General features: G+C 39.2%; 2 protein-coding genes across 3 annotated transcripts; one reads left to right on the forward strand and one right to left on the reverse strand.

Moving 5' to 3' along the window:
- Positions 1 to 105: 105 nt before the first annotated feature.
- LOC133727194 (uncharacterized) lies at positions 106 to 2,392 on the forward strand. The gene is made up of 3 exons (XM_062154811.1): positions 106 to 339; positions 750 to 1,195; positions 1,660 to 2,392. The coding sequence occupies exons 1-3, from the start codon at positions 258 to 260 to the stop codon at positions 2,233 to 2,235; spliced, it is 1,104 nt and encodes a 367-aa protein (XP_062010795.1). The 5' UTR covers positions 106 to 257; the 3' UTR covers positions 2,236 to 2,392.
- A 2,903-nt stretch (positions 2,393 to 5,295) lies between these two features.
- LOC133716767 (uncharacterized) lies at positions 5,296 to 27,029 on the reverse strand. 2 transcript variants are annotated; one of them, XM_062143434.1, is made up of 35 exons: positions 26,664 to 27,029; positions 25,742 to 26,481; positions 25,462 to 25,587; positions 25,282 to 25,367; positions 24,262 to 24,370; positions 23,770 to 23,865; positions 23,618 to 23,680; positions 23,459 to 23,518; positions 23,029 to 23,097; positions 22,093 to 22,174; positions 21,953 to 22,005; positions 21,774 to 21,839; positions 20,469 to 21,701; positions 18,948 to 19,952; positions 18,528 to 18,863; positions 17,913 to 18,171; positions 17,595 to 17,817; positions 16,849 to 17,239; positions 16,405 to 16,554; positions 16,071 to 16,292; positions 15,707 to 15,928; positions 14,565 to 15,215; positions 13,518 to 13,775; positions 13,075 to 13,422; positions 11,778 to 12,184; positions 11,276 to 11,702; positions 9,787 to 11,085; positions 9,267 to 9,527; positions 8,882 to 9,172; positions 8,333 to 8,800; positions 7,453 to 7,884; positions 6,952 to 7,230; positions 6,233 to 6,784; positions 5,915 to 6,124; positions 5,296 to 5,635 (listed from the first exon to the last, which is right to left on the reverse strand). In XM_062143434.1, exons 1-35 carry the CDS (start codon positions 26,719 to 26,721, stop codon positions 5,516 to 5,518), a joined length of 11,652 nt encoding a protein of 3,883 aa, XP_061999418.1. In that variant the 5' UTR covers positions 26,722 to 27,029; the 3' UTR covers positions 5,296 to 5,515. The 2 variants fall into 2 exon arrangements, with proteins under 2 accessions (XP_061999418.1, XP_061999413.1); XM_062143429.1 differs by having other exon boundaries at positions 21,774 to 21,872.
- Positions 27,030 to 27,392: the final 363 nt, after the last annotated feature.

The following is a 27,392-nucleotide window of genomic DNA, read 5'->3' on the forward strand; positions in this document are numbered from 1 at the left end:
ACCCCAACGGCTAGTTCAGCCAAACCTGTCAATTTCAACGGTGACGTGCACGCGCCAACGGTCAAATCCCCATTTACAACCCCGTTTTCAGGTCCTCACCAATTTCCTTTATAAACCGCTGCGGCTTTCGCCTAAAGACACACTCTTTCCCTCTGCATTTCAACGATTTGATTCTCAAGATTCACCAAGTCATCTCAGTTTTCGGTTTCTCCGGTCAATTTCCGACTACCCATTTCGTTTTCCGGCGACCTTCTCGAATGGAAACCCCATCTTCAACACGAAGAGTCACAAGGTCGCAGACTTTGGTCCCCCAGAGCAACAACACCATACCAATTTCAAGTGAGTTGGTCTTCCTCAGTTTCTTGATTCAAAGTTTTCGTCTTTGTTTGTTCTTTGAATTTTGGGGTTTATGGGTTTCAATCAGAACAGGGTTGTACTGCTGATCATGGTTTGGTCTTTCAGTTCGGGGGTTTATGGTTTCAATCAGAAAAAAGGGTTTTACTGATAATTGTTTGTTCTCTCAATTTTGGGGTTCAATCAGAAAAGGGTTTTACTAATAATTGTTTGTTCTCTCAATTTTGGGGTTCAATCAGAAAAGGGTTTTACTAATAATTGTTTGTTATTTCAATTTTGGGGTTTATGGGTTTCAATCAGAAAAGGATTTTACTAATAATTGTTGGTTCTTTCAATTTTGGGGATTTATGGGTTTTGATCAGAAAAGGGTTTTACCTATAATCTTTAATTTTCAGGGAAGAGTAATGAAGATTCTGAAATGGGTGTATCGAAATCAAGAACAAGAAATGGAAAACAGCAACAACAACAGCAAGACCGGTCTGCTCTGATCGACATAACCAACGATTCTCCGATTGTGGGAGTTGCGATGCAGACGCCGTCATCGGCGATTATGAAACTGAGGAGCATCCGAGCCAAGACCACACCGGGTTCCGGCGAGGCTTTGTTGAGAGGTCAAGTCAAGACCCTGTTGCAACAAGTGGAGGAAGAGGCCGAGCTCTCTAAGCTCTCTTTCGAAAACCGGCCTTTTCGTCATCTTCAAGGACTTATTGGGAACTCGCCGACCGGACTTCTTGCCCCAACTCCGGCGAACACCCCGCAGGTGAATGATCTCTCGGTTGATGGAAGTGGGAGTAACGTTGAGAGACCCTCTCCTCTAGTCCAAGAACAACTGATCTCTCAGGTTTGAGCCCTGAATTTCACTTGGGTTTTACTCACATTGTTTATATTTTGTGTTATTGAAGATGTTCTAGAGATGTTCTTAGGGTTTACGGTTCTGGTCAGTCTTGGTACTGTGGATAATATTTTGATTGAGTTCTTCTGAATAGGTGTACAGTTTTTTGTAGTCCAAGTTCTGTTTGGGGTTCCTCTCATATTCTAATATTGTGTGACAGCATTTAGATTGAACTTGGGGACACTATTTTGATTCTTAATCGATTGGCTAGAGTTATGGAGTCCAATTTTCATTTGGATTTTTCTCATATTGTTATACTGGTGTGATTGTTGGGGAAACATGTTGATGAAATTCCATTTGGGATTAAAATGGGGACAATATTTTGATTGCCTTTTTGTTTTTGAACCTCCAAAATAGAACTGCAAAATGCAATGTCTTGACTCTTGATTAGCATTCCATGGGATATGTGGCAGGTGGTATGTGACATCTTTGAAGGAAAGAATCAAGCGAGCCTTGAATCACAAAAGAGTATCCTGAGTCGATCTCTGCTGCTTGATTTCTCGGAGAAGTCTGAAATCTCTTTCTCAGAAGAAGAAGATTGCTCTTCTGTGATTACTAGTGAAAGCAAAGAAAGGTCATCCACAGATGATGATAGTGCTTCAGTGTGGTCCATTCAGGTCAATGCGAGCACCTGTGATGAAGAAGAGGATGAAGGAGAAGACTATTATCTGAAGGGAGTTGATGAAATCGACGAAGAGGAAGAGAATGAAGAGGATGCAGGATATGATGTTGATGAGCTCTGTGAAGGTATAAGCAAGATTTTTGTGGGTGAGAAGAGAATGATTCCCAAGTTTGAAGGAAAGCACACAAAATTTGTGTACAACAGTGATGATGAAATTGCTGAAGAAGTTGTGGAAGACTCTACTCCACGTACTCCAGATTCAGCTGATGTTCTGTCACCAAGTGCCTTGTGCTTGAAGGGATTGCCTACACCAAGAGGAAAGCACCTGCGATTCCTGGACGAAAACGACTCTGCTTATAGTTGCTAATGAAATAATGTTTGGGTTGTCTTTCTGATAACCATATATGTCTAGGAATGCTTTTCGATTGTTTGTTTTGGACAAGGAAATGATATATTTTCGGTGTTCTAAAGAACACTATGAATTTACTTTGCAATGAAATAACTCTATGCTAGTTTAAAGCCAATTGGTACTTCTTTGATGTGAGGTTATATCTTTTATATGATGATGCGGTTCTTTTTTCAAAATTGATGCTTTTTTGCTAGGAGGATTCCATTAATTAATGTATGATAGTAATCTCTCACTCTCTCATAGTCACTCCAAAGAATGAGAGGATTGACAATCGAGGACACACATTGCATATTGCTCAAAACCATTGAGGAAGAGAATGATAAGGAGGGTAATTCCATTAATTGATGTATGATAGTCTCTCACTCTCTCTCATAGTCACTCCAAAGAACGAGAGGATTGAACATAAAGGCCCAAAGTATGGAACCTTAAAAAGAGAGTGCCCAACTTAAATGGGATATGATAGCTTCTTTGTGGTCTAACATTCTTGCCAATACATTATCCTCATTTTGTTCCGGGTTATAATCTCTAATAAAAAATATAGCTCCGTGAGCAAAAGCCCCTGTCATAATGAATCCTGCGATGTATTGGTGATGAGTATATAACGTAGCTTGAGTGTAAAGTCTTGCGCTATGAACACATCACTCTCTCATAGTCACTCCAAAGAATGAGAGGATTGACAATCGAGGACACACATTGCATATTGCACAAAACCATTGAGGAAGAGAATGATAAGGAGGGTAATTCCATTCATTGATGTATGATAGTAATCTCTCACTCTCTCATAGTCACTTCAAAGAATGAGAGGATTGCCAATGAGGAACACACATTGCATATTGCTCAAAACCATGAAGAAGAGGAAGAGAATGATAATATATGCCTATTTACCAATTATGTTGGAAAAAAAAATGCCCTTAATTACTAAAGCAAATGCTAGTTAATTCTTATTCTCATAAAAAGTAATTTTTTTTTATTTGAATAAAGGGTTGGTGCAGCTGTCAATGGGTATATAAAGTCAAAAACAAGTTTGATGGCTCCATTGAGCGTTTAAAGGCTCGAGTTATTGCTAAAGGGTATTGCCCAACGAGAAGGGCTTAATTATAATTTATAAGGAGACTTTCTCCCCTATTGCCAAATTGGTTAACTTCTGCTATCTTTTTGCCATTGCCGCCGCTAAGAATTGACCACTTCATCAACTTGATGTTCAAAATGCATTTCTCCATGGTGATTTGGATGTTGGTGCAGCTGCCAATGGGTATATAAAGTCAAAAACAAGTCTGATGGCTCCATTGATCATTTCAAGGCTCGACTTGTTGATAAAGGGTATTGCCCAACGAGAAAGGCATGATTATAAGGAGGCTTTCTCCCCTATTGCCAAATTGGTTACCTTCCGCTGTCTCTTTGCCATTGCCGCCGCTAAGAATTGACCACTTCATTAGCTTGATGTTCAAAATGCCTTCCTACATGGTGATTTGGATGCGGAAGTTTACATGTCTCTTTGGTTACCTTCCGCCATCTTTTTGCCATTGTCGCCGCTAAGAATTGACCACTTCATCGGCCTTAATGTTCAAAATGCCTTTCTCCATGGTGACCTGGATGTGGAAGCTTACATGTCTCCTCCACCCGGTTTTAGTTGATAGGGGGAGAATTTGGTGTATCGACTAAACAAGTCTCTGTACGGCTTGAAACAAGCGTCCCGAAATTGGTTTGCCAAATTCACACATGCCCTTCAAGCAGTTGGTTTCAAGCAATCCATGGCAGATTATTCTCTTTCCACCAGGTCACATGGCTCATCATTTACTTAATTATGATAAATATTGATGATATTGTTATCACAGGTAATAACTCCACGGCTATTCAGTCTCTCAAAGTCTTCCTTCATAACCGCTTCCGTATCAAAGATCTTGACTTACTTAAATACTTATTGGGAATTGAAGTTAGATGCTCCAAACAAGGCATTTATATTTTCCATCGTAAGTATGCGTTGGATATATATCCTTGGTGATGTTGGCCTTCTTGGTGCATGAGTAGCCCTATGGAGCAACACTTCCAAGTTAAGTCCAATCAAAGGAAAACTCTTGAAAGATCCTGAAAAATATAGATGATTAGTTGGACGTCTCATCTACCTACCTAATTGTTACAAGACCAGACATCATGTTCTGTGTTCACATGCTCAGCAGACTTATGCACCAGCCTCGTAAGCCTCACTTTGAGGCAGCCCTCGTAAGCCTCACCGGGTCAAGGCCTTCTGTTTCCAGCACAAAACAACTCGAATGTAAGAGCATTTTCTGACTCAGATTGGGCAATCTGTATGACAACAAGGAACTCTATTACTGGATATTATACCTTTCTTGGAAAAGCAAGAAGCAAGACATTGTGCTCGTTCCAGAGTGGAAGCAGAATATGGAGCTATGACAAATGTTAGTTGTGAACTAGCTTGGCTAAAATTCATCCTTCGTGACCTCAGCATACAACCAAGCCCAGCCATTTTACATTATGATAATCAAGATGCTCTCCACATTATGATACAAATCCTAGAATATCTCTGTAGATATTTCTTGCTCCTCATACATGCAATCTTCTCCTTAATCACTTTCCTTATTTGTAGGCTCTGTACTTGTAACTACTGATATGCGATGTAATCAGTTTTGGTCCATATCAAACTTATTATGTCTTGATTAATGAATCTGCTTAATACAAAGGGGGACATTGAGTTTAAACCCCTAATTCTACATCAACAGTCTACAAAATACATGCCCACAAGCACCTATTAGCAAAGAGTGTTCTACTGGCTACTCCATTACTTTGATATAACGGTGACATACAGAAAAGATAACTCAATTACAACAAAACATAATTACCAAAATCTCAACTTATGGGCTTGAATAAATTGTTTGGGGGCTTGAATGAGTATTGTAGCTCCAATACGTGAGATTCCATTAAATTCTATTCGTAATGCAGACATATTTGTGTAGTACTTCTATTTTCCATGTTTGGAAGAAGAAAAAAAGAAACAAAAGCTTTTGGGACATACTTCAGCGGGAGCTAATTTCCATTAATCTTAAATATGAGTTTTGTAATATACATTCAACACCCAATTGCTTTCATGCCACAATAGATGTTAAAGAAATATTACAACTGAGAATGACTTCACCTAATCATGCACATAGACATTTACAACAGGAAACCCATCTAAACCAAATTCACTATATCTCAACTATTAAAACTCTAGTGCTAACTTCTAAAACCAGGCGTGCCACGTTGGATCCATCATGCACAAGTTCCTCGGAGTCAAGGCTGCTTCAACTAACTCAGTCACTCCACGCTGAACTGACTGTGGTGGTTCCATGGCATTCTCCTCCTGTATGCAGGATAAGACGTGATCATTTGGGCCATATGAACTAGCAATTAACTCCAGATTGTAAATGGAAAAGATAAAAAAAAGAAGCTCAAAACGTATTATTCTCAAGTCTGAAACTGAACAGATCATAACTGAATTTAACATATGCGCACCCAACTAGCATAAACTTCTTTTTTTAAGAACCTATATCTGTCCTTCCAAGCTTTTATTATGCTGTCGGGCAAGCAGTTAGCAAGTAACGTGAGAGCTTTATTTTATCATATGATGGGACTGGCTTACCTCTTCAGAGAAGTACTGTGGGGCAATTCCATTGATCCGGTTAATCACGTGCTCAACATTGTTGATGACCTTCTGCTTGAAATCAGCTGGGTTCATACTACCCCCTCCGGAAAAGGGGGCCATAGGCATCCCAAGTGGTCTCCTCCAAGACCAAGACAGAAGCTCATCGCGGAAAAACATAGCCAACTGATGCCATAGATGTTGACTTTGCTGCAATACAAAAAAGTTGGAACTTAGGCTAAAATTACACCATGTCTTGTTTCAAAACGTGTTTTTAATATTATCACTATACTAAAAGAACTTCCAAGAAAAACTCACTTTAGGTGAAACAACAGCCTGTGCTGCTGCACACATTGCAGACACAATGAGGCCTTCCACTCCAAAGTGGGAGAAGAAAGATTGCATATTCCTCGTAAGACGGAAAGGCACTGGTTCATTAAATTCGATCATTCCATTTGCATCATATGCAGGATGAAAATCAGTTTGAAATATTTTTCCTGTGTTCTTGGCAAATAATATTTTGTTTGGCGACCTCCCCCCAATTTGTAACATGAGAGACATGAAACTCGAGAGGGCTAACTGGATGGCAAACTGCTTTTTGAAAGCCCACATATGGTTGCCACTTGGTAGAGTCTTGTACATGTACTGGGAAAAGATCCCGTCCGTTACAAGATTTCTTGTGATGTCATTATAAGCTTGGAGGCGAAGGTCTATAACAGCTTCTGGTGAGATTTGGCCAGATATAGCTTGATTTAACTGCTCCTTGAAATAGGTGATGGGAAGATCTGCCTCCTTGTCATTCCTTGCACAATGGTTCTCATATACCTCAAGGAAGGTGCTGTACATCAAATCATCTTCTACCATACGGACCTGGGAATACAGCAATAATTAGTTTTAACACACCTAATCCTGCTTTGCAGTGTTTAAGCGTAGCAGCGTAATTTAAATCACACAAGTACACTTTTGCACCAACTGTTTTCACCCCTCCCCCGCCTCACAAAAAGAGAAAATATATTATCGATAGAGAAGAGACAAACCTGTGACCAAACAGGTATAATGATTGGAGTGTGAATGCATATGTGGCGTCGCCTTGATTCCTTGTGCTTATCAAACATCTGGTTCATCACACGGAAAAGCTGCAATATTCGTTCATCACTTCTTGCATTAGGGGTCAAAGATGTCTGGACAATAAAATGACGCTGAGATCCATCAGAACCAATAAGAGTCAAGCGCCGGAAACTGCTTCCATGCCTTCGTACAATTGGTATATCAGCTCCAACCCTATCCAACTTTACGGTATGGTCGGGTGCAATTTCCTGTAATCATTGCAATCAGGTTTTATTAAGAAGATGCATCGAGAAGCATATTAGTTAAGAGGTATGATAAACATTTAACACCAATTGTTCTTCTAGTGGTGCTTTCTGACCCCATTTGACCCAATGGCACGAGAACACAAAAGTCAGGTGTATCATAATGATTAAACTATAAAGCCAGCATCCCAATGACAAGCAGAAAAGAATAAACAATGATTTAATTACCTGATCACTGAAGTACTGTCCCGGAACCTCAACATCCACAACATGAAAGTCACGCAACACCCTGCTTTCCTCTTCCAGCTTCAAAACCGCTGGAAACCTGTCTTCAACATTGCTCTGGAGGACATTTTTCCAATGTTTTAACCGCTCAGTCAACTCAGAGAGGGTCGACGGAAAAGTAGGAGTGCTCCCAGGATCAAGATCACGCTCGAAATCTTGTTTGTACTCTCTCACAAAATCAACGTGCTTATTTACAGCATCTGCTGAAAAGCAAGCTCGGCAAACACCAGAAAGCTCCTTCTTAAGAGATTGGGGAACCTCAGCTGTGGTCGCCGTTGGATACTTGTAACAACGGTGTAGCAGTGCATTAACCACCGCTAGAAGTCTCTCTTCGGGCAAAGTGACAAACCTTGAACCAATTTCAGTGAGCAGACTCTGCATCCAAAAAGAGAACACACACTTAAATATGCGTCATCAAGATGAGAAAAGAATTATTTCTGAAACATTTCACCTGTGAAATTCTTTAGACCAAAAATATATATATATATATATATCGGCATAACATGTACGGGTAGCTGCTTGGTGCCAAAAAAAAAGTATGAGCAATTGTCTGAAAAGAAAATTATGCACTATGTCATGTACACTCAAATATCACTTTTGATTGAGGCATGAATTAACACAGGTGGTTAAGAATTCAGAGGCCCACTTGGAGACATGGAGCATCTTGTTTGATTCTTGAACTCTAAGATTGTATTACGAATAAACGCTGTTCTTGTCTCTGTTTAACTTATCTTGGTTTGCTTTCGATCAGTTTTTGATAATCGAAAAATAAAGCCTTAAAATTGCTATATAAAAGCAAAAAGTCTGAAACAGAAACCATCACCTCAAGTTCAGTAGCCAAATTAGTATGTTTGCTTCTAAGAGCCTCCATTATATCCTTGGCAGCATCAAAAGCACTGGCAGCAGAAGGTAGGGAACCGAAAGCACCATTACGCCTTAATGCATTCTGACCACCATCATTGATGGTTGAACCACCTTGTTGCTCATTCCCTGGATGCATGCTGCTCTCAACACCTGTAGACCTTTCAGATTCTTGTCCGTGAGAGTTTCCACCGTCATGAGAACCAATACCCCCACCAGACTGAGCAGCTTGGTGAACTTGATTGTCCGAGGATAAACCACTATGACCTTGTACTCTAGCATTCCCATCAGCTAAGCCAATTGAACCAGCAGTGGCACCAGTGGCACTTTGCTGCATTCTTTGAGCCATTGCCATCCTACTACCGAGTTCAGTTTTATTTGCAACATCACGCCGTTCAAGCAAATATGTGCGAAGCCAATAATATAGGGCCTGAGATTTTGAATGTCAGCATTCTGTTGGGTGAAATAATGTGATAAATTTTTCCTTTTACAAATGTATTACGACATTTACCTGGGGATACACAGTTGCGATTTTAAGTAGCACAAGTTTGCAATGGGGAGCTTCTGTCCTTTGCAAAGAAAGTAAGAGTTGTGGAATCCAAGAAAGCCAGACCCAGTGGGGAATTTGGTCAAGATATTTATCAAAAGCCCTCCCAACAGGTTCATTAGGAGTATCAAAGCTGAGAAGATATAGAACACGAGCCAGATGGCTTCTTGAGTTAGATATGCCAAATTTAATGCCTTGAAGAAAGCAGCTCACAGCATATTCCAGCCAAATCTCTTCATGCATTTCTCTGTAAGCCTGTGCAAAACAGAGCAAATAACAGCAGTTATGAGTCATAACTAACGAGTAACCATTACTATGAATTGCAACAAAAGCACATAATAGGAAATACCATGTCACAATAATTTCCCCAGCTTATCCATCCTTTAGGCAAATTCTTGAACAAGCTGATGGCATTAGAGTATGCATGATTAGCACCTTCAGAGTCATTCAGCTTTAACAAGAAATCCCCCTTAAGACGAAATATTTCTGCCTTATGTTTCACCGGAAAATACTCTAGGTTAGTGCTGTTAATTAGATTGAGACCACTGGTAAGCTCTCCCTTCATCTCCAGATAAGCTTTTGCTTGTTCTCTTATCTTAACAAAGGCCTCCTGCACACATAGAAAGAGGGATGAGAAGCCAGTATCTAGGAAAAAGGGGGCGAGAAACAAAAGAAAACTACTGAAACAAAATGCCCTCCAGATGGTTCAAGATGATGACCCGAAATAATGACAGTTCTGTTCAGGCTTGTATTATGCACAAATTAAAGGCCCAACAGACCTGTTCTTTTTTTATTTTATTTTCCCTGTGGGTGTGACGCAATGATGCTGTCTTTCTGAACCAACATAACATATTTATAGTATTTAATACCTGCACTTCCATGGTTGAATGGCCATACATCTTTTCAAGTATTGTCACACAAACATCATAAAGGCCCTGCTTACGACCAATGCGAGCAAGCTTATTGACATTCCATGCTTTGTCACGATAACCAAGGTGATGAAGTTGAGGATTCGTAGTTGTAAAATCTTTGAATGCATCTATGACTGCATTATACATTTCATTTCTCCATTGTAGCAAATCATACCAAACCGACATGTTATCCCAATCATTAGGAGTTCTGAGTCTCCAAGTTTCAAGGATGTCTTTGAGGTCAGCGTAAAGATTTCCATGCACACCAACCACAGAGTTCGCAGCAAGTTTGTTTCCGTTGGCAATATCCACAAGTATTCTTGATGATTCTTGAACTTCAACCAGCTGTTGGAATTGCTGCAACAACGGAATCCTGGAATGAACAGACATCTGTGGCAACTGCCACCACTGTTCTAAAGCAAGATCAACACCTTTCCCCACAATGTTCTCAGCATCCCCAACACCATTTGCATTTTTATCATGGAGAGCAAAAAATGCTTGAACAAGCCGAAGTTTTGGAGTTTCTTCCACCTGAGCCTTTGGAATTACAACATCCTTCATATATGCCCAATCAGGCAATTTCCAAAGACTGTCGAGTAGTATTTCATAATTCTCAATACTCTTGCCAAAGTCTACCAATGCATCCCATTGGCTAAGTTGACCAGCACAGTACAGCCATTGTTCTTCCCAGAGACACATCTCAGCTTTTGGTACAGTGTTGTTATATGTGCCTTGAGTTGCCTTAACCATTGCTTGGTAAAAGAGGCTTTGAGCACGCTGCCAATAACCATGCTGAACTAGAGAAAGCCCGGCTCTAGTCTCTGCAGTGATTGATCTTTTCTTCCACAACCCACACCTCATATCTTCTTCATTGAGCAAACGATAAAGTTCAGCAAGCGACTCGGAGCACTTTGTATCATTTGTGAACAACATGACATGACTCTCCAGCAGTGCTAATGCTATATGCCATGCATTGTAAGTTTTCCCAATATATTTAATGAGCTCACTTGGCATCCGAGGTTGAGGATGGCTCAACTGAAGCCCTTCCAGAAGTGCTTGCACAACATTTGGTCTATTGCCTTGCTGCTTTTTATGATAATCTTTAGAGAGGAGAGTAATCATTGGTTTAGCTAATGCTACCTGCTCTTCCTTGTGTAAGGTTACCCAGACAATGGGGAACACTAACACCCACAAATGATATGCAACATTTGCATCCATATGAGCAAGCTCTCTCAGTGGAATAATGAGATCAGCCACCTAGACATTAGATTTAACCCCAACAAAAAATCTGTCAGAAATTTTTTATTTGAGTGGAAAACTAGAAATAGTTTTTATTTTTATTTTTTATTTTTAGAAACAGCTTCTATTGACTAAAAATGAAATTTAAGCACAATTATTTAAAAACAGTGTTTGAAATTCAGTCATTACAGAGGTGATGCAGTATTACCTTAAGTTTACTCATCTCATTCAAAAACTGCGCATGCTTGCGAACAAGAATATCAAATGTTAATGGAGCATCTTCTGAACCCTCTGGAACATCAGTACCCTGGTGCTGCATCCCAGAAGCATCTGGAGAACCTGAAATCAGCAGTGGTGCCACCTTCGCTGAATTTGGAGCAAGTGTAATGGCCTTATCCTCGACTAGGATTGCTAAAAGAAGATCAAGGCCCTGTTTGAGCCAGAAGACATCACTCAAAGCTTCCCAGTCCTGAAGGTGAATAATGTACTGAAGCCTAGCAAACAATGATTTCCCAAGAGATTCATGGTAAAGTGAGAAAAATTTCATCCTAGATTCAGGATCTCTTGCTCGTAGACCAAGCATGAATTGCCTTTCCACCTTCTGAAACACCTCTTGACGCACTGATTGGGGATATCTGGACGTCAAAGAAATCATTTAATTAAAACTATTATCCAAGTATTATAAAAATGACCCGACTTTTATTACTTACTTATTTGAATCGGCACATAATCCATATAGAAGCTCAAGATATTTACTGTCCCAATCGTCCAGAGCATCTGAGAAGTTTTGCTTATCAACTAGTGAAAGCTTCTGAAGAAAGGAAACTATTTCTTTTGGAGTGAGAAAAGCACTTGATGAGACTGATGTGCCTGGCTTTCCGAAGTCATCTTCAATCCACCCTTTTATTACATCTAGTATGCATAGAAGCACGCTAGAATCAGTACCTTTCTCAGATAGCAGACTATTTAATATTTGAGTAACCGATCTTTTGCACTCAGGAACAAGCATGACCCTTTCATTAATAAGTTTCAGCACAGATTTCAGATTAGAAATCACTGCTCCAGCATCGGCACCTTGACGAGAAGAAGAGACTGCAGAATCCAAATCTTTCTGGCCCTGAAATCGACAGTAAGTGTTGCTATATTTAATTCAATAAAAAGGTGGAAAACATGATACTGAGACATCAGACAATAGAGGAAGCAGAAATGTACATTGAAAAAATATAGAAGTATCATGCACATGAAGTATCAATTCGTCCGAGACACCTAAATGTTAACTACAATGACTACACACTAACAGTGAGCCAATGCCCACCCTAGTAGACAAAATCCATCAGTGCTGCATGACATTACAAGAGTCCTTTATACATAGAGTGCAGCCTGAACTCGATTAATGTGTCATTGTTCTAAATGAAGCCTCAGTAGTCAGTGCCTCACTATAGCAAATGCTATCAAACTTATGTAAAGTTTGCCAGACACATAAAGTCACGACTACCACTCTACAACACATGTTTGTATTTTCCTAATCTAACTATGATCAAAGATGATAAGTATGCAGAAATTAATACCTTTCTAAGTAAAATCATTTATCAGATCCTAGGCTATGACTTTATTGCGACTACTTATATCACCAGCTTATAAAACCCACTGGCCCTGTTTATCAACTTGACCACTACAACTCTATCCCCCTCCCTATGCCTAAGCTAAGATGGAAAGGAAAAGAAGAGGGATGTCACACTTACTTGAAACAAATGATATGTACCAACAAAACAGAAGCCTAACACGAAGGAACATCAAATGAACATAATAAACAGAACAGTCCAGCTATCATATAAGAAATCAACAGCAAAGCAACGAGTATACCAAGAGAACTACAAAGAACAATGGAATAGAATAAAGATTCCATCAAACTTCATGAAGCAGAAAAGAGGTAAATGTAATTTCATCCAAAAGACGCAGTAGTTAATGAAGCACAAAAGAGATAAACAAGGAGAAACAGATGCATACTTGTCTCACATGAGAACCAGATGATGGCCCCATTTCTTTTGCCAGGCGCTGAAGAATACGAACCAAGATGGTAGGATCAATGAAGTTACTCTGCACCTCTGTCAAGGTTCTAATCACAAGCAGGACAAAACTAACTGAATTAACATTGCTCTCTTCACCAGGTGTTTGAGGAGTTGGAACAGTATTCATGTGCTTTTGTATTAGTTCATCAACCTTCTGATATAGTAGTTTCACATCAGGGGGAGTGGTAGCTGCTTCCAGAGGAAAAGCAACAAAGACCATTTTCAACATGGAGCACAATGACTTTCCGGCATCTAACAGTTTCAACTTGAAACACGGTTCAAGAATCTGGCAAAGAAAAGCCCACAGAACCAAAGTGAGGTACAAGTTTAAGTTGTATCACGCGTTGTAAGAAAAAGAAAAACAGAGCATTCGTTAGATACCTGGGAAATCTGGTTAAGGTTGTTTCTGATGAAGAGATGCGGCTGCTTCTCTAGAACCTTGTTCATCACATCCAACCCCTGTGCCAGGGCAGTGGAAGGGTCCTTGGAAGGAGGCTGAATGCTGCTCAGCAGCTTCTCAAGATAATTGAATTTAACATTGGCAGTTGGCCACACCTCCAAAGCTTGTGAAAGTAGCTCCAGAGCTTGTTTGTACATGGTACTTGCTTCCTTGTCCTTAGGCTCTATGACCAATGCAACCTGTTTCCAAGATCAAGAAAGTTGTAGAACAATAAACCATCACATGAACGTATCATGAAAACCCCTGTTGCAGGGTGCTGGGTGAGGTGCAGAACTACAAACAAGGGTACACATAATGTATGTCAAGCTCAACATCAGTCAACTATTGACTGCTTGTTGAGTTATATAAAAATACTGAAAAGTTTGCATAATTGATTTAAACCCTAAAGGCTGAAAAGAAAAGCAAAATTGAACACAATTGATTCAAATATATTAAGTAAATAATATCCAACTGTAAGAGAAGTTAGCATTGGCTTTTTCATCCCATAACTTCTGAGGAAGGACTTTCAAGAGGCATAACATAACAAACAAGGGTACACATAATGTATGTCAAGCTCAACATCAGTCAACTATTGACTGCTTGTTCAGCTAAACCCCTGTTGCAGGGTGCTGGGTGAGGTGCAGAACTACAACAAGGGTACAAATAATGTATGTCAAGCTCAACATCAGTCAACTATTGACTGCTTGTTCAATTATATAAAAATACTGAAATGTTTGCATAATTGATTTAAACCCTCAAGGCTGAAAAGAAAAGCAAAATTGAACACAATTGATTCAAATATATTAAGTAAATAATATCCAACTGTAAGAGAAGTTAGCATTGGCTTTTTCATCCCATAACTTCTGAGGAAGGATTTTGAAGAGGCATAACATAACAAATAACTTCAGGATTCAATAAATGAAGTTTTGAATACCAAAAGTTAGTTTTAAAACAAGAGACATCAAAACAGGGTTGAAAAAATGACTTACCCTTATAAGGAAATTGATTATCATTTCTTCCATAGCAGCATTTGGCTTGAATTCTTCATCAGGTTGGCTAGCAGATCCTGGGGTCTCAATGTTAGGAATTGATGATGCACCACCAGGTGACATTACACAGAGGGATTGAAGACCAGGTTCAACTTTGACACGTTTAGTTGAATCTTCAGGAAATGTAGACCCATCCACAGAGCGCTTAATATCAGCACTAGAAGGACCGGGATTAAATTCAGTGATCTGATTGGTGCCATCACTATCAGCTACCACTTTCATTTCATTTTGTCGTTGTCTTTCCCAGCCAACCACCAAACCAGCAAGTTCAATTGCAAGACGCCTGTTCTCGGCAGTGGTGTTGTAAGGCAATCCAAGGCGACTGAGAGAATTGACCATCTGAGGTACAAATTGAGCTCTGCAGCTATAAAAGAGATCTGAATGGCGCACAATAAGCTGGAAAATGTGAATCAGATTAGGAACTGAGTGGCCTTCCTCAACCAGAATTTTTTTCGTGTACCGTATCCAAATTGGCATACGAATATCTCCAAGAGGCAACCTTCGGGGCAGTGCTGGCATTAGTATATCGAGGGCCTGCTTGACCAGCATTTTATTCTCTGGCTGGCAAGTTCTCAGCAGTGCCACAAAAACCTGGAAACCATGGTACAAAATCAGGATAAACTTAATAAGTAACTAAAGAAGGAACAAGAGTTATGTCCGTATTAGGGAAGTCTGTATGTACATGCTAGTGCACTCTCCTTTTGTCTTTTTGTAAGAATAAAGCACAACAACGCGACAAGATGTCCACTAGTAATGCCAACTACAATGTCTACATTCCAACTCCATAAGAACAGCAGTATATAATAGAAAATATGGCATTATGGCTTGGAATTATAGTGATGTGGTTTTCACTCTCCACAGTCCACATGCAAAAGGGCTGTTTGTTTGTAAATCACAAATAACAGGAATCTTCCACATGGAAGACACCAAATAATATAAATCTAGAAACAGTAACATTAATGCCAATAAGACACTGCCATTAGGACAATCAAACATCAATCTAGAAGTAGTTGCATTAATGCCAATCAGACGGTAACTGCCAACAGGACACTAGAAAATATCATGCACTTCCTCTGCCATACCTGTAGTATGATTTTTTCTGGGGCTTGATAGGCCTCCAAGAAGTGACAAACATTTACAAATGCCCACTGTTTACTGGCACTATCTTCACGTTTGAGATGATTCCAACCAAATTTGATCAGCTCTTTCCTATGATGGACAAGGTCATTCTGCAGATACTTGAGCAGCAAAGTGGCAAGCTGCAAAAGTTCTATTCTCAACGGCTCATCGTATTCAGCAGAAACCTACAAAGGTATGGAATAAATGAGATCAATGAAATGTGTACTTAAAAGTCTAGTCAAAAGTATTTTAACAAAAAATTATAAACAGAAGTTAGGAGAAAACATTTAATGGCACTGGAAACTCTTGGGTTTCAGAAACGAATACCTCTTCTGGAGGATCAAGAAGTTTGTCAACAATTGTTTTCACAATAGCCTGGTCTACAACTTCCCAACTTTGATCATTTTGGAAGGCATGAGCAAGCATTGGAAGAATAAGCATTTGCATAATAACCACCAAGTGATCATGACCAAGTTGTTTCGATTGGAAGAGACTCAAAAAATGCAAGAGAAGTGCCTTTTTAAAGTTCGGTGGATAACCTTCTGCAACCTGAAGAAAAAGAAAACAAAAAACAAAAAAAAACAAAAAGATGATCCTTTTTGACAAACAGTCAACCTACGTAGAATAACTGAGAAAAAAGAAACGAAAACCCATAAAATACCTCAATGATATAGTACTCCTTCAGAAATGTATAATCAATTCGAGAATGAAACAAGAAGATGGTGAGTATATCAAAGAGAACATTCACTTCTGTTTTCTCGTGGCGTAAATAATTCAAGAAGCATTTGACAAGCCATTTGCTTTCTTTAACCTGCAATTTAAAATCATTAGGGAAAATTCATCAAAAGACAGCAGATCAATTGATCCAGACAAAAAGCAAAGAATCACTTTGGTGAAAATAAAAACAAAATGCTAAGAACAGGCCGACAGTGTGTTAGTTCATATTAGAACAAACTTCTGCAGCATGCAGTCAACAATCCAAATAACGTATAACACCCCGCAAACAGCAAGATATATTACTACAAACTAAGAGAAAAGGTAAAGGGTTTCTTCCCCTGTTTTGACACCCAATCAACAACCAATAAAGGGACGGCATAAAACTTACCTGCACTAAGTCCAGCTCCTGTTCATTCTGCAAACGAGATAGTCTTGCATGTGACTTCCAAACAAGAACCAAGGTTTCAAACACATTGCGATTACTCTGTAGCCAGCCAGGTATCAATTTGACTAAAGTTTTAACAAGTGCAAGTCCCCGAAAATAAGCATCTGAAGTTGCACCAGCTTGTGCAGATGGTGGGTTCGAACTATCAGGTGGAGGCTTAGCAAGACCTTCGTCACCCAACAAAGCCGGAGGTGGAGTTGATGACCCCGAAGCCATCCCTACATCATAGTTTGGCAAAAACTCAGGAAAGGCATTTGCAAGTATTTTCTGTGGCGATTTAGCAAGTTCATCTCTCAATGGCTGGCCGGCATCCGAGCGGATTATATACATAAACCTAGGTTGGATGAGCAAAGAGAAGTAAATATATGTATATTATATGTATAGTACAGAACTGAATGATAAAAAGTAAAGAAAAAATTATTCAATACATTGAGCATGTCCACAATTCAGGTATCCCTTGGTCAGTATTGAACATGAATCCATGAGATCCCATGGCCCCCAATCATTGAATAAATCAAATTGTTGGCATTCAAACTTGTATCACATCCCAAAAAAAGTATGGCCTTTATTTTTTTTTGGAATGTTGAATTCTGATCCAACCATTGATTGTCATTGTATATGGTCACTAAGAGATTAAAATTATATATACATATATCTCTGTGTGTGTGTATCTCACATTGGAATATTACCTCCTGAAGTACTTTGGTTCACTTAATCGCGCAAGAAAATAATCGATAGCAAGACTTGCATAGCGATTCAAAAACTTTGTAAGTGGAAGACGATACGGACTATTAATCTCGCTGTATACTTGTCCGGGGAGAAGAGCTCCTTCCAATTCCATGGTCAAAGTTACAAGTTCATCAAGGAATTTTGAAGCAGCCATAGGAAGAAGGTGAAAAAGCTCAATGATAGCTGAAATGAACAGAAATTGACACAATATTGTCAGTAATTATGCATACTAGGTAAATGAAAAATCAATAAACACAAGTAGACTGAAAGTACTTTACCAGCTGCAATTTTTGGTTCTTCACCGGCCTTCCATGATTTCTGACTTTGTGCAAGTTTTTCAGGTTCTAACCATTTCTTTAGGTGTTCTAGCAACTTGCCACCAAGGGTAACATTAAACCAATTAGACAGAAGCTCAAGAAGCCGGGCCAGACCTTGCAGAAGAGGCATGCTCAGATTCTTTGTATGTGCCAAGTTGACCAAAATAGGCCTAAGGCTGCTCTGAAGAAGCTCTTTTGGCATCCTCTGCTGATTTATAACCTGAACAGCAACATAGTAGAGTACATTTTATTATGAGAAATGTGGTATGAGTACATTAAAAATCCAAAATATTTCCAGTGAAAACCGAAGTAAGGGAAGGGAACTAAATAGGTCAATGATAATATGAAAATAGTCCTCCATGAAACATTCACACATGACTCAGCTGGCCAAAGGAAAAATGCCAAATCAGATGAGTAACATCAACGAGTCAATGGGCCAAGGCATAACCTAAAATAATACCCAAAACGGGAGGCCAACACTCAAAAATGAAATGTCTATTAATCATCAATATAAAGTAAGACAACGAAAAAGAAACACTTGATGGATTGACTAATGAAAAAAGAGCTCAACACGACCTGTCGTAAGCCTTCCTTAGCCACAGCAACGATTTCAGGGGTTCGACATGTCAAAGATTTGAAAAACATGGAAATGATCTTTGCGCGCAATTCAGCATGATTTTGAGTTTTGAAATCTGCCCATGCCATTGTAGTACAGAGTAACTCGATGCAAGCTGTTCGAAGCTTATTTAGTGACGTGGCCACTTTTGGGTTCATAAACTTCACAACCCATACAGTTTCATCAGCCTCAGCTATTTGCAATGCTTCTTGCAGAAAGTTAACCAAATCCTGAGTAAGCTTGAGAAGAGGTGGCCTCAAGGCCAAGCAGAAGTTTAAAGCGGTAACTGTTCCCACCTATATACACCATCAGATAAAGTCAGAGAAAATTAAAAATTCAAAAATTAAAAATAACTACTAACGAACATAAACATAGATTACCTGTTGATCAACAGTTTTTGATCGGAGCGGTCGCACCAAAAGAGGCTGAAGCAAAGGTTGATACAAAGGCTCAAGCAACTCAGATACCTCACTACCAGTTCTACTAGCCAAAAGTGCCAAACATGACTGCACATTCTTCCTCACAATAACAGATGCATTGGGATTAAACAACTCTGAAGAAAGGAAATCAACTACTCCTTGAAAACTTTGCCGGCGAGGTTCACTATTTGCTTCGTCAACATTATTAACTACACGAAGAACCTGCGTAAGCACCTGACTGGTCTCTTCTTGCTCCTTGCTAGCATAAGTAGGAAGCCTTTTAAGAACATATACCAAACCGCGAACAATTCTTACTTGGAAAAGGCACAAAGTCTCAACAGTGACCTTCCCAACCAAAGCACCAAGTCCCATAACACCTCCCATCTGTGCTTGCCAGGTTGTTCCATAGCAACAATGCAATAGACGGGGCAGAAGTTGCTCAAAAACAGGGATGCGAACACTTGGAGGTGGAGAGTATACAGGATTTAATGATGGACTAGAGACCATCATTGGAGTACCAGGGCCTCTTGACATCAGCACATCAGCATGCTTCGAGCGAGCAAGAAACAGAAGTGTTTCGCAGAAAACATTTAAAGCACTAAGTGCAGCTTTAGCGTGGAGTCTGTTTTCATCTGCTAGAACATCAACTAAAGCATCTAAAAATATTAGAGGATCCAACTCTTTGAGGTTTGAAGAAGAACTATTCTTTGACCTGGAACTGGAACCAATATTGACATTTGAAGAAAGCATAGGACCGCCAAGTGCAGCAGTGGAAACTGAAGTGCTACTTGAGGATGAGTCAATATGAAACATCATTGCAAAATGGCGGCAGACATTGACAACAAAGTCATCCTTGGGGTCATGGAAGTCAGGATCCACACTGGCAGCAATAACAGTCATCAACAGAATCTTGAAAACAGACTTTTCAGCCAAAAGTTGTGTCTTCGTCTTTACGCCTAAGTCAGCCTGCAATCATGCATACATTTGTTACACTATAGTACTGTATTCCTTTTGGGGTTATCTCAAAACATGAATTCATTAGGAAAAAAATAAAAGCACAGTTAACAATATAAAGGCTATAGCATAGAAATTGGAACAAAATAAAGCCCATTCAGTTTCCATAAAGATGAGACGAAGTAATCCAACGTGCGGTCATTTACATGGTGTACAGAAGCAAAGGTATTGTAAACTTATAACAAATCATTGATACCCAAATAGGTATCATAATGCATATTGTTCACTCATGCTTTACATAAATCAACAAAAAGCAATAAACAATAGAGTTGAATGCAAGCATCTAGGGTTCCTCGAACAATGTTATATCTCTCACTGGGTAAATCTTTAACCCTTCTCCCTCTTACTAAGATATTGTTCACTAATGTGTTATACGTAAATCAACGAAAGGCAATAAGAGACTGAGTGTAAACACTAACAGAGCCATATTCAGCACTTCACAAAGTGATAAGATTAAACCAAACCAACCTTTATGTCTGAAGTTTCTGGCCGCTGCCAGGAAGAATCAACTGCAGAAACTAATAATGTTGACAACTGACTAGGTGTGCATCCATCGTCAGTAACCTTTTCTGGCAAATTAAGCTGAGATGATAAGCAAACACGAAGAAACTTCAAAGCCTGCTTTCGATAAAATGTATCAATTCCACCATTTTTGTTCATAACAGCTACCACAGCAAGATTAATGCATCGATCCAATGGCACCAAAAATGGGGTTGCAGGCTCAAATGTAAGAATCACACGGAGTCCATGCTCTGGATTCTCCTTGCACTCGAGGGCAAGGGGCTCTTTGAGAAAACGCCTATTACGACCACCCAACTTCCCCAGGAGTTGCAACGCTTTCGCTCCCCAAGGATAGGGGGCAGGCCTCAAGTGAGACCATAGGGCTAAAATCACCTCAGACATAACATTAGCCATGCTAGGTTCCAAGAAATCAGGATTTAAACTGTCTACCCAAAACTCAAGTGTTCTTAAACCTAAGCTCACAAGATCATCACTTCCTTTAAGACATAAAACAAGAGGCTTCATAAGACGGGGAAGGTGCGGTAACAACGAGCTCAAGCGTGCAGGCAAGGTTAAGCACAATTCCAGCAAAAGATCCTTCATATCTTCCCCAGCTGGACCCTCAAGCATCATCAACAGCATATTAAGACAAGGTTGTAACATTGGAATCAAATCCCTCAGAAGAAGCTCAAATTTGCATACTGCAAGCGCTCGAAAGGTGGTGCGGAGAAGTTGCATGTAACCAAGAGGCTTTTCAACTTCAGTAGCATTTTTCATGCAGACTTCCATTATAATAGGCACGTGAGGTTGCAAAATACGTTCAAACTCTTGAGGCGCTTTTGAAACTGCACCAAAAATGAAGCGAAAGAGATGCAAGACCAGTTTTGCTGCAGGTGTATCTGGATACTTTAAGACATCAAGTTTACTGTTCACAAGATAAGTAACCAAAACATCTGCAAAAGGCCGGTATACTTTAGGGGCTTGCAAAAGCGTAGAGAATATGTGAACCAATTGAGTGTTGTTAATCATGGACTCGAAAAGCTCGGGCATACACAGCGAGAACATGTCCATTAAATCTCTAGGTTCCATGATAGCTAGAATCTGGGAAAAGAGTTGCATCATTTCCCTCTCTTCATCCTTCTCCTTGAAGAGCGCTAAGCAATGCACCCCACTCTTCAAAACACCAGAAGCCTTCCGGACCTATGCAATGCCAAAGTCAGACAAAGGGAATCAAACCAAAAACCAAATTCAACATCTCAAGAGTTGTATTACCTCATCTTCTCGCATTCCTTTAAATGCTTGTGGTGCCGGTAAACTGGATGAAGGGGAAACAAGCACCTGTGGGTGCGTTCCATGCGTAGAAGGAGAAACCTTAAACCATCAGAAATGTCACATAAGATAATAAATGTCAATTAAATTCATGACAAACTATTTAACCGTAATATTAATACCTGTGAGCGAGGTAAATGTGCATGTGTGATACTCCATATGATGGTCTTCATTCCTGACAAGATCACACATTTCTTATAAGTATCATTATGATATATAACTAAAGATATAGTAAAGGGAAATGAGAATGTGGATCAATTACCCATGACTAATGTCTTGATCAGATGCTTACAATCATTGACCTCCTTGGAATGTTCCACAGTGACCTGCACATTCAAAACTGCCTGCAACCAAATTATTGACACTATTAAATATTTAAACATATGCCAAAGTAAGAAACTGCTGCAGTTTACAAAAAGAGGATATGATCAAGCAATTAAAAAATGAATAGATAGAAAAGCAACAAAAACTTGAAGCATGTATATCAACTTTCAAGCTATTTAATGAAGACAACATACTCTATTGTCTTCCAAACCAAAAGTAATAGCCATGTAAAGTTCATATTAAAGACATCACTGAAGGATTTTACATTCCATGATCAACAGAACAATTAAGACCATTGACTGGCTGATTCCTCAATGATAAACCATACTAAACACCATCTTTTCAATCTTATGGAAGTGTAATGTACGCAAGAATCTGGAATGGTACTGCAAAGGAAAAGAACTAAAGCAAACTTTTGAAGACCCAATATGTACTTCAAACTGTGACTCCGCTTAACCATAAGAAAGATCCAGATGTTCAAACTAGAAAAACACAATAGAAATCTGACAACATCACAACAGTAAAATTGAATAAATCCTGAAACCAGACATAATTACATGCAAATCAACCTCCCCAATTTCCTGGACTCAAACAGCATATAAACAGCCGGTCAGCCAAAACCATTAAATCACCATTTACTTAGATACTATAAACAAAAGCGAACTATTTTTGGAGCTTTACCAATTTGCAGTGAATGATAGAATACTGTTTACCAACAAAAATATTACACAAAAGAACCTTTAACATAAAAAAATGAAAGAAAAAAATAGAAAAGAGTGGAGAAGTGCAACACAACATTAAAAAAAGCAACTGGAAACCATAACACCGTCTTACACAAAATAATAATAATAAATAAATTTGTCAAAACACCAACCTGCACAGGGAGCTCAAGCTTGGACCTTAGAGTAGCACGATCCTTTCCCTCCTCAGCCTCCTCCAACAGCTATGAGAAATTATAGACATGTCAGTGTTCATAAATAAAATTAAAATAAACAAATAAAAACATAAATAAAAACAATCATGACCTGTAGCATTTGGATAAGAAAATGCAAATAACCTCACAATTCAATAGCCTCATAACGACACTCAATTAACTTCCAACCCGCTATAGACTCTTTCAATAAATTGTGAAAAAAAAATAATAATAATCCACCATGAGCTCCAAACAATATGAGATGCCACACAAAAATTGGCAAACAAACTATATTCAAAACACTATATGTGTGTGTATATATATATACTGGTTCACATCAAACAGATAATATCACCTCTGCGAACCTAACTGGACAACAATCAAAGACTACCTGAGGAATAGTACGCTTGAAAGTACTGAATTTCCCAACAAAAGCATCCAATATACGCCCCTACAAAGAAACAAATTATTTTTATTAGCTAGAGAAAAAGAGAATTGATGAACTATACCAGTTCAGATCATAGCAAAAGCTTTAGACTGTAACTCAGACCAATAGAATCCGTGCTTCGTCCATAGATGGCTGGTCAACACCTTTCTCAAATATTGGTTCCACCTACGTCCATAAAAATATACAGGAAATGAATACTAAATGAATACAAAAACTAGTAAAGTCTCTTGAAGAATACAAGTTTGTATATGCACCAGATTCAGCATTAAGCGGGCACAAGTAGTATGAATGCTCAAGGACAATGAAGCATCATGCATGTTGCTCGAGAACAAGTATATGATCCGCGATAACTGCAGCACAATTGCGCAAGTTTGTTAGTGTAGGATGGGAGAATCACTGATGAGAAAGCAGAAAAATATCAATTAATTTTTCAGTTGAAGGGGCAAACACACAAAAAAAGAAACTACAAATTGCACGTCTAGCAACCCCAGCACTATGTGAGAGTGAGAGAGAGAGAGAGAGAGAGAGAGCCCAGCCCAAAAGGATTATTATCAGTTATTTAATCAACCAAATAACCATGAAATTTGAATACTGGAAAAAAAAAAAAAAAAAGAGGGAAAAAGTGCCAAATTAGGCACTGCACAATAAAAAGAGAACCAAATCCTGTTGAGCAAAATGCTTGAATTGCAGTACAGACAATGACACTAAAACCAGACTGATTTTGAATTAGACACCAGATAGAATACCTGTGACAAGGAAAGGTCCGCTCGAACATGATGAACAATCTCTGCAAGTAGACTATATGCCAAAGGCCTCAATGTCTCAAAGCAGGCTCGACCAGTTCCGACCAGAACCCTGAAAAGATCAGTAATAAAAAGAGTTTCATAAATTAATCAGAGCAGATATTAGCTATAATAACATTCTTACTTCCGTTCAAAAGTCAGCATCAGATGGAATAATATTCTTATTTGCATCTGAAAGTACATATCAGACATAATTGCTAGTTACAATGTGGGATGAACAGTAGAATGCGCTCAATGTGACATGCAGTTATCACAAAAATCAAAGATGTAATAATCCTGAGCAAACTACAAGCAAATACAAGTCGGTGGCCCATTTTATGTTTATTGTGTGGTTATATGTGCCATCCGATCAATATCACATATATAAATTTCAAGAGAACCTGTTCCAGAAAGTGTATCCAAACAAGCCGTGACTATAAAATAATTCATCACAAAAGCTTATCACGGAACACCAGAGTGAACAAATAAATAACAATGATCAGTGGTTGCATTACCTTATGTATGAACATTTTCACCATTCTCATTACTAATACATTCAACAACTTTTTAACTTTCTTATATCTTAGCATGAAATCCACAAGACCACATTCGAAAAAGTTTAAAGATTATTCTAACCTCATGGCAACCAACATGAACTAGGTGGGCATAAACGGTACCATAAAATCAAAAGAGAACTTATATGCAAGTCATTGGTCAAATGCTCTTTCACATTCTTCTGTGTTTTGGCAGCCATATATGTATGCACAGCACATAGTGCTTAAAATTTCTAACAGGAGATATGACAGAGGAAATAAACCCTTCCTGGTTCCAAAAACATGTTTAAAGGCTACTAACAAGAATATATTTTCCTCATTATATAAGGATGACATTGATCCATGATTTGCCCCAGTCAACTTGGCAATAGTTTCTGTATAATTTTTTTCACAATTAAAAGTCGTAATAAGATTGAATCAACAGTATCACCTTTCTTCCAATAGTGTGTCAATCAGAGGAAATAAGCCCCTCTTGAAATCTGTTCCAAGAACATGTTTTAGAGCTACTAACAATTCCTGCAATCAACAAAAGATCTATGTTGCAGACTTACGCTCAGAAAAGAAGAAAAGGACTGGTCGAGAAAATGAGTCGAGATACAAAAAAATTTACCTTTCTAATTGATACAGAGTCTGAACATGTAACTAGCAAATTGACTATGCTTTTACATATGCTTTCTTCATGCTGCCTGATATAATCAGCAAAGCTCTTCAACAGGTATGTCAGAAACGAAACAGTCTGCAGTAACAGGAAACAAACTAGTAAAGAACTAAGAAAGAAATCAATGAGGTAACAAAAAGAATAGGTGTGTGCGGAACTGCAGATGAATCAACAATACCACACTCAGAGAACATTTAATAGATACATAAACGGATAAATAACAGCTGCTTACCTTCACCTGTGCACCCTTCAACTCAGTGAAATGAGTCTTCAAGTGCGGAGGAACAGATTCGGGACCACGGACAGATATAGCAGCAACCATCTTAGGCAACAGATGAGGAATATTGGTCTGGACAAGTCGACTATACAACTGAAACAAAAACATGACCACCAGGGGACTCTCGGTAATTATCTTGAAGGAACAGGTACTGGGGTTAAGCTTCCCACCCGCAGTATAAGAACTACTACCACCACTTAATGACTGATCCAAAGAAGTATCCATAGACTTAATATCTTCCCCAACCACAGGGGCCGCACTTTTCTCTTCTTTGACAAAGAAGAAATGATTAACAGTTGCCTCAAAATTGCTGTAGATTTTGCAGACAAAGTCCAAAAATGGCTGAACTTCATTTTCCAGCGTGGGCCTGAAGTTCCTGAGGAGGTCAAAGATTATACGAATACATATCAATCCATTCTCCTCATTGTCAGTGGTTAGTACTTGCATTGCAACTTTCAGGAGGTCCTGGACGAAAGGGCGGAGCACTTCAGTGTGAGGGAGACGATTAAGAACCTCCACCACTATATTCCGGAGCTTGTGTTCCGGATTGTCAGTCATCTGTGGTGTTGTAATTTGCAGAAGAATCACCGAGAACGCCCGAAAGTAGCATTTTAGAAAATTCAAGTACTCCGCAGTGTGCGCAATCTCTAGGCTGTCCCGAACCTCCATTGCCATCTGCAGTCTCACCTGAATTGCTGTTTCTCAAACAAGAAACAACAATCATATCAGCGACTCGGCAATTGATCGAAGAATTTAGTTCAAAATTACTCCATAAAATTAAACCGAAATCTGCTCATAAACTAACTAACTGTATGCATAGAAACAGAGAAACTAACTGTATGCATGCTTAGGACAGAGAAAGAGAAAGAGAGCTTACGGAGGTCGGGCTCGACGAGACGCCGAGAGTGTTGATTGAAGTCCTGAACGGGACTCATGGTTAGTAGAACAACCAGGAAACCCTAGCTTTTCCGGAAAACGCTCCAAAATCGAATTCTCTGATTTCAGAGTCGAAATGCTTCTGTAAATTCCCTTCTTCTTCCCTTCTACCTCAAGCAGCAGTACAAGCAACCGGAGTTGCCACTGCCCATGAGGCCACGGCTGAAACGGAAGAGATCATATGGTCTGTGAAAAGACGAACCAGAGGCGAAGAAATTAGGGTTTTGGGGACGAGTTAGGTTATATTTACGGTCACTCTCAGGTGCCTGAGGACTCGAAGAATTGGGGGGAATTGAGGTCTTTGTTATTCTACTTCTACTGATCAAAACGAGTGTGGGGACGAAGCCCTTTTTATAGTCGCGAATGGCGAACCGGCCCAAAGACTGGACCCGATTAATGGGCTTTAGGGTCCGATTGAAACTCTGGGCATGTTTACTTACTTGGAATGATTACGGAGTAAAAGTATTTCTGCGTTTACTAACACATGAAGCGATTCCTTCAGGAATTTGATTACGAAGGGGGAAGATGGGTTTAGAAATCAACTCCTCTGGAATCAATACTAATTGCTTTCTTCTCTCATTCCAGTTGTCTTCGATTCATGATTAGTTTTTATTCCAAGTAAGTAAACGTGTCATCTATTTGCACTCCACTCCTTGCTCATCAGTCATCA

The sequence above is a fragment of the Rosa rugosa genome, chromosome 1 (genome assembly GCF_958449725.1).
Source record: "Rosa rugosa chromosome 1, drRosRugo1.1, whole genome shotgun sequence".
NCBI classification, from domain to species: Eukaryota; Viridiplantae; Streptophyta; class Magnoliopsida; order Rosales; family Rosaceae; genus Rosa; species Rosa rugosa.

What these genes read in the sequence shown, in the direction of transcription:
- LOC133727194 (XM_062154811.1), top strand. Translation starts at nt 258, where the DNA reads ATGGAAACCCCATCTTCAACACGAAGAGTCACAAGGTCGCAGACTTTG. An exon ending in CAACACCATACCAATTTCAA is followed by an intron (nt 340 to 749) that starts GTGAGTTGGTCT and finishes TTTAATTTTCAG; the next exon opens with GGAAGAGTAATGAAGATTCT. An exon ending in AAGAACAACTGATCTCTCAG is followed by an intron (nt 1,196 to 1,659) that starts GTTTGAGCCCTG and finishes GATATGTGGCAG; the next exon opens with GTGGTATGTGACATCTTTGA.
- LOC133716767 (XM_062143429.1), bottom strand. Translation starts at nt 26,721, where the DNA reads ATGAGTCCCGTTCAGGACTTCAATCAACACTCTCGGCGTCTCGTCGAG. An exon ending in TCAAGCGTACTATTCCTCAG is followed by an intron (nt 23,098 to 23,458) that starts GTAGTCTTTGAT and finishes AATTTCTCATAG; the next exon opens with CTGTTGGAGGAGGCTGAGGA. An exon ending in ATTTGGCTACTGAACTTGAG is followed by an intron (nt 7,885 to 8,332) that starts GTGATGGTTTCT and finishes TTTTGGATGCAG; the next exon opens with AGTCTGCTCACTGAAATTGG.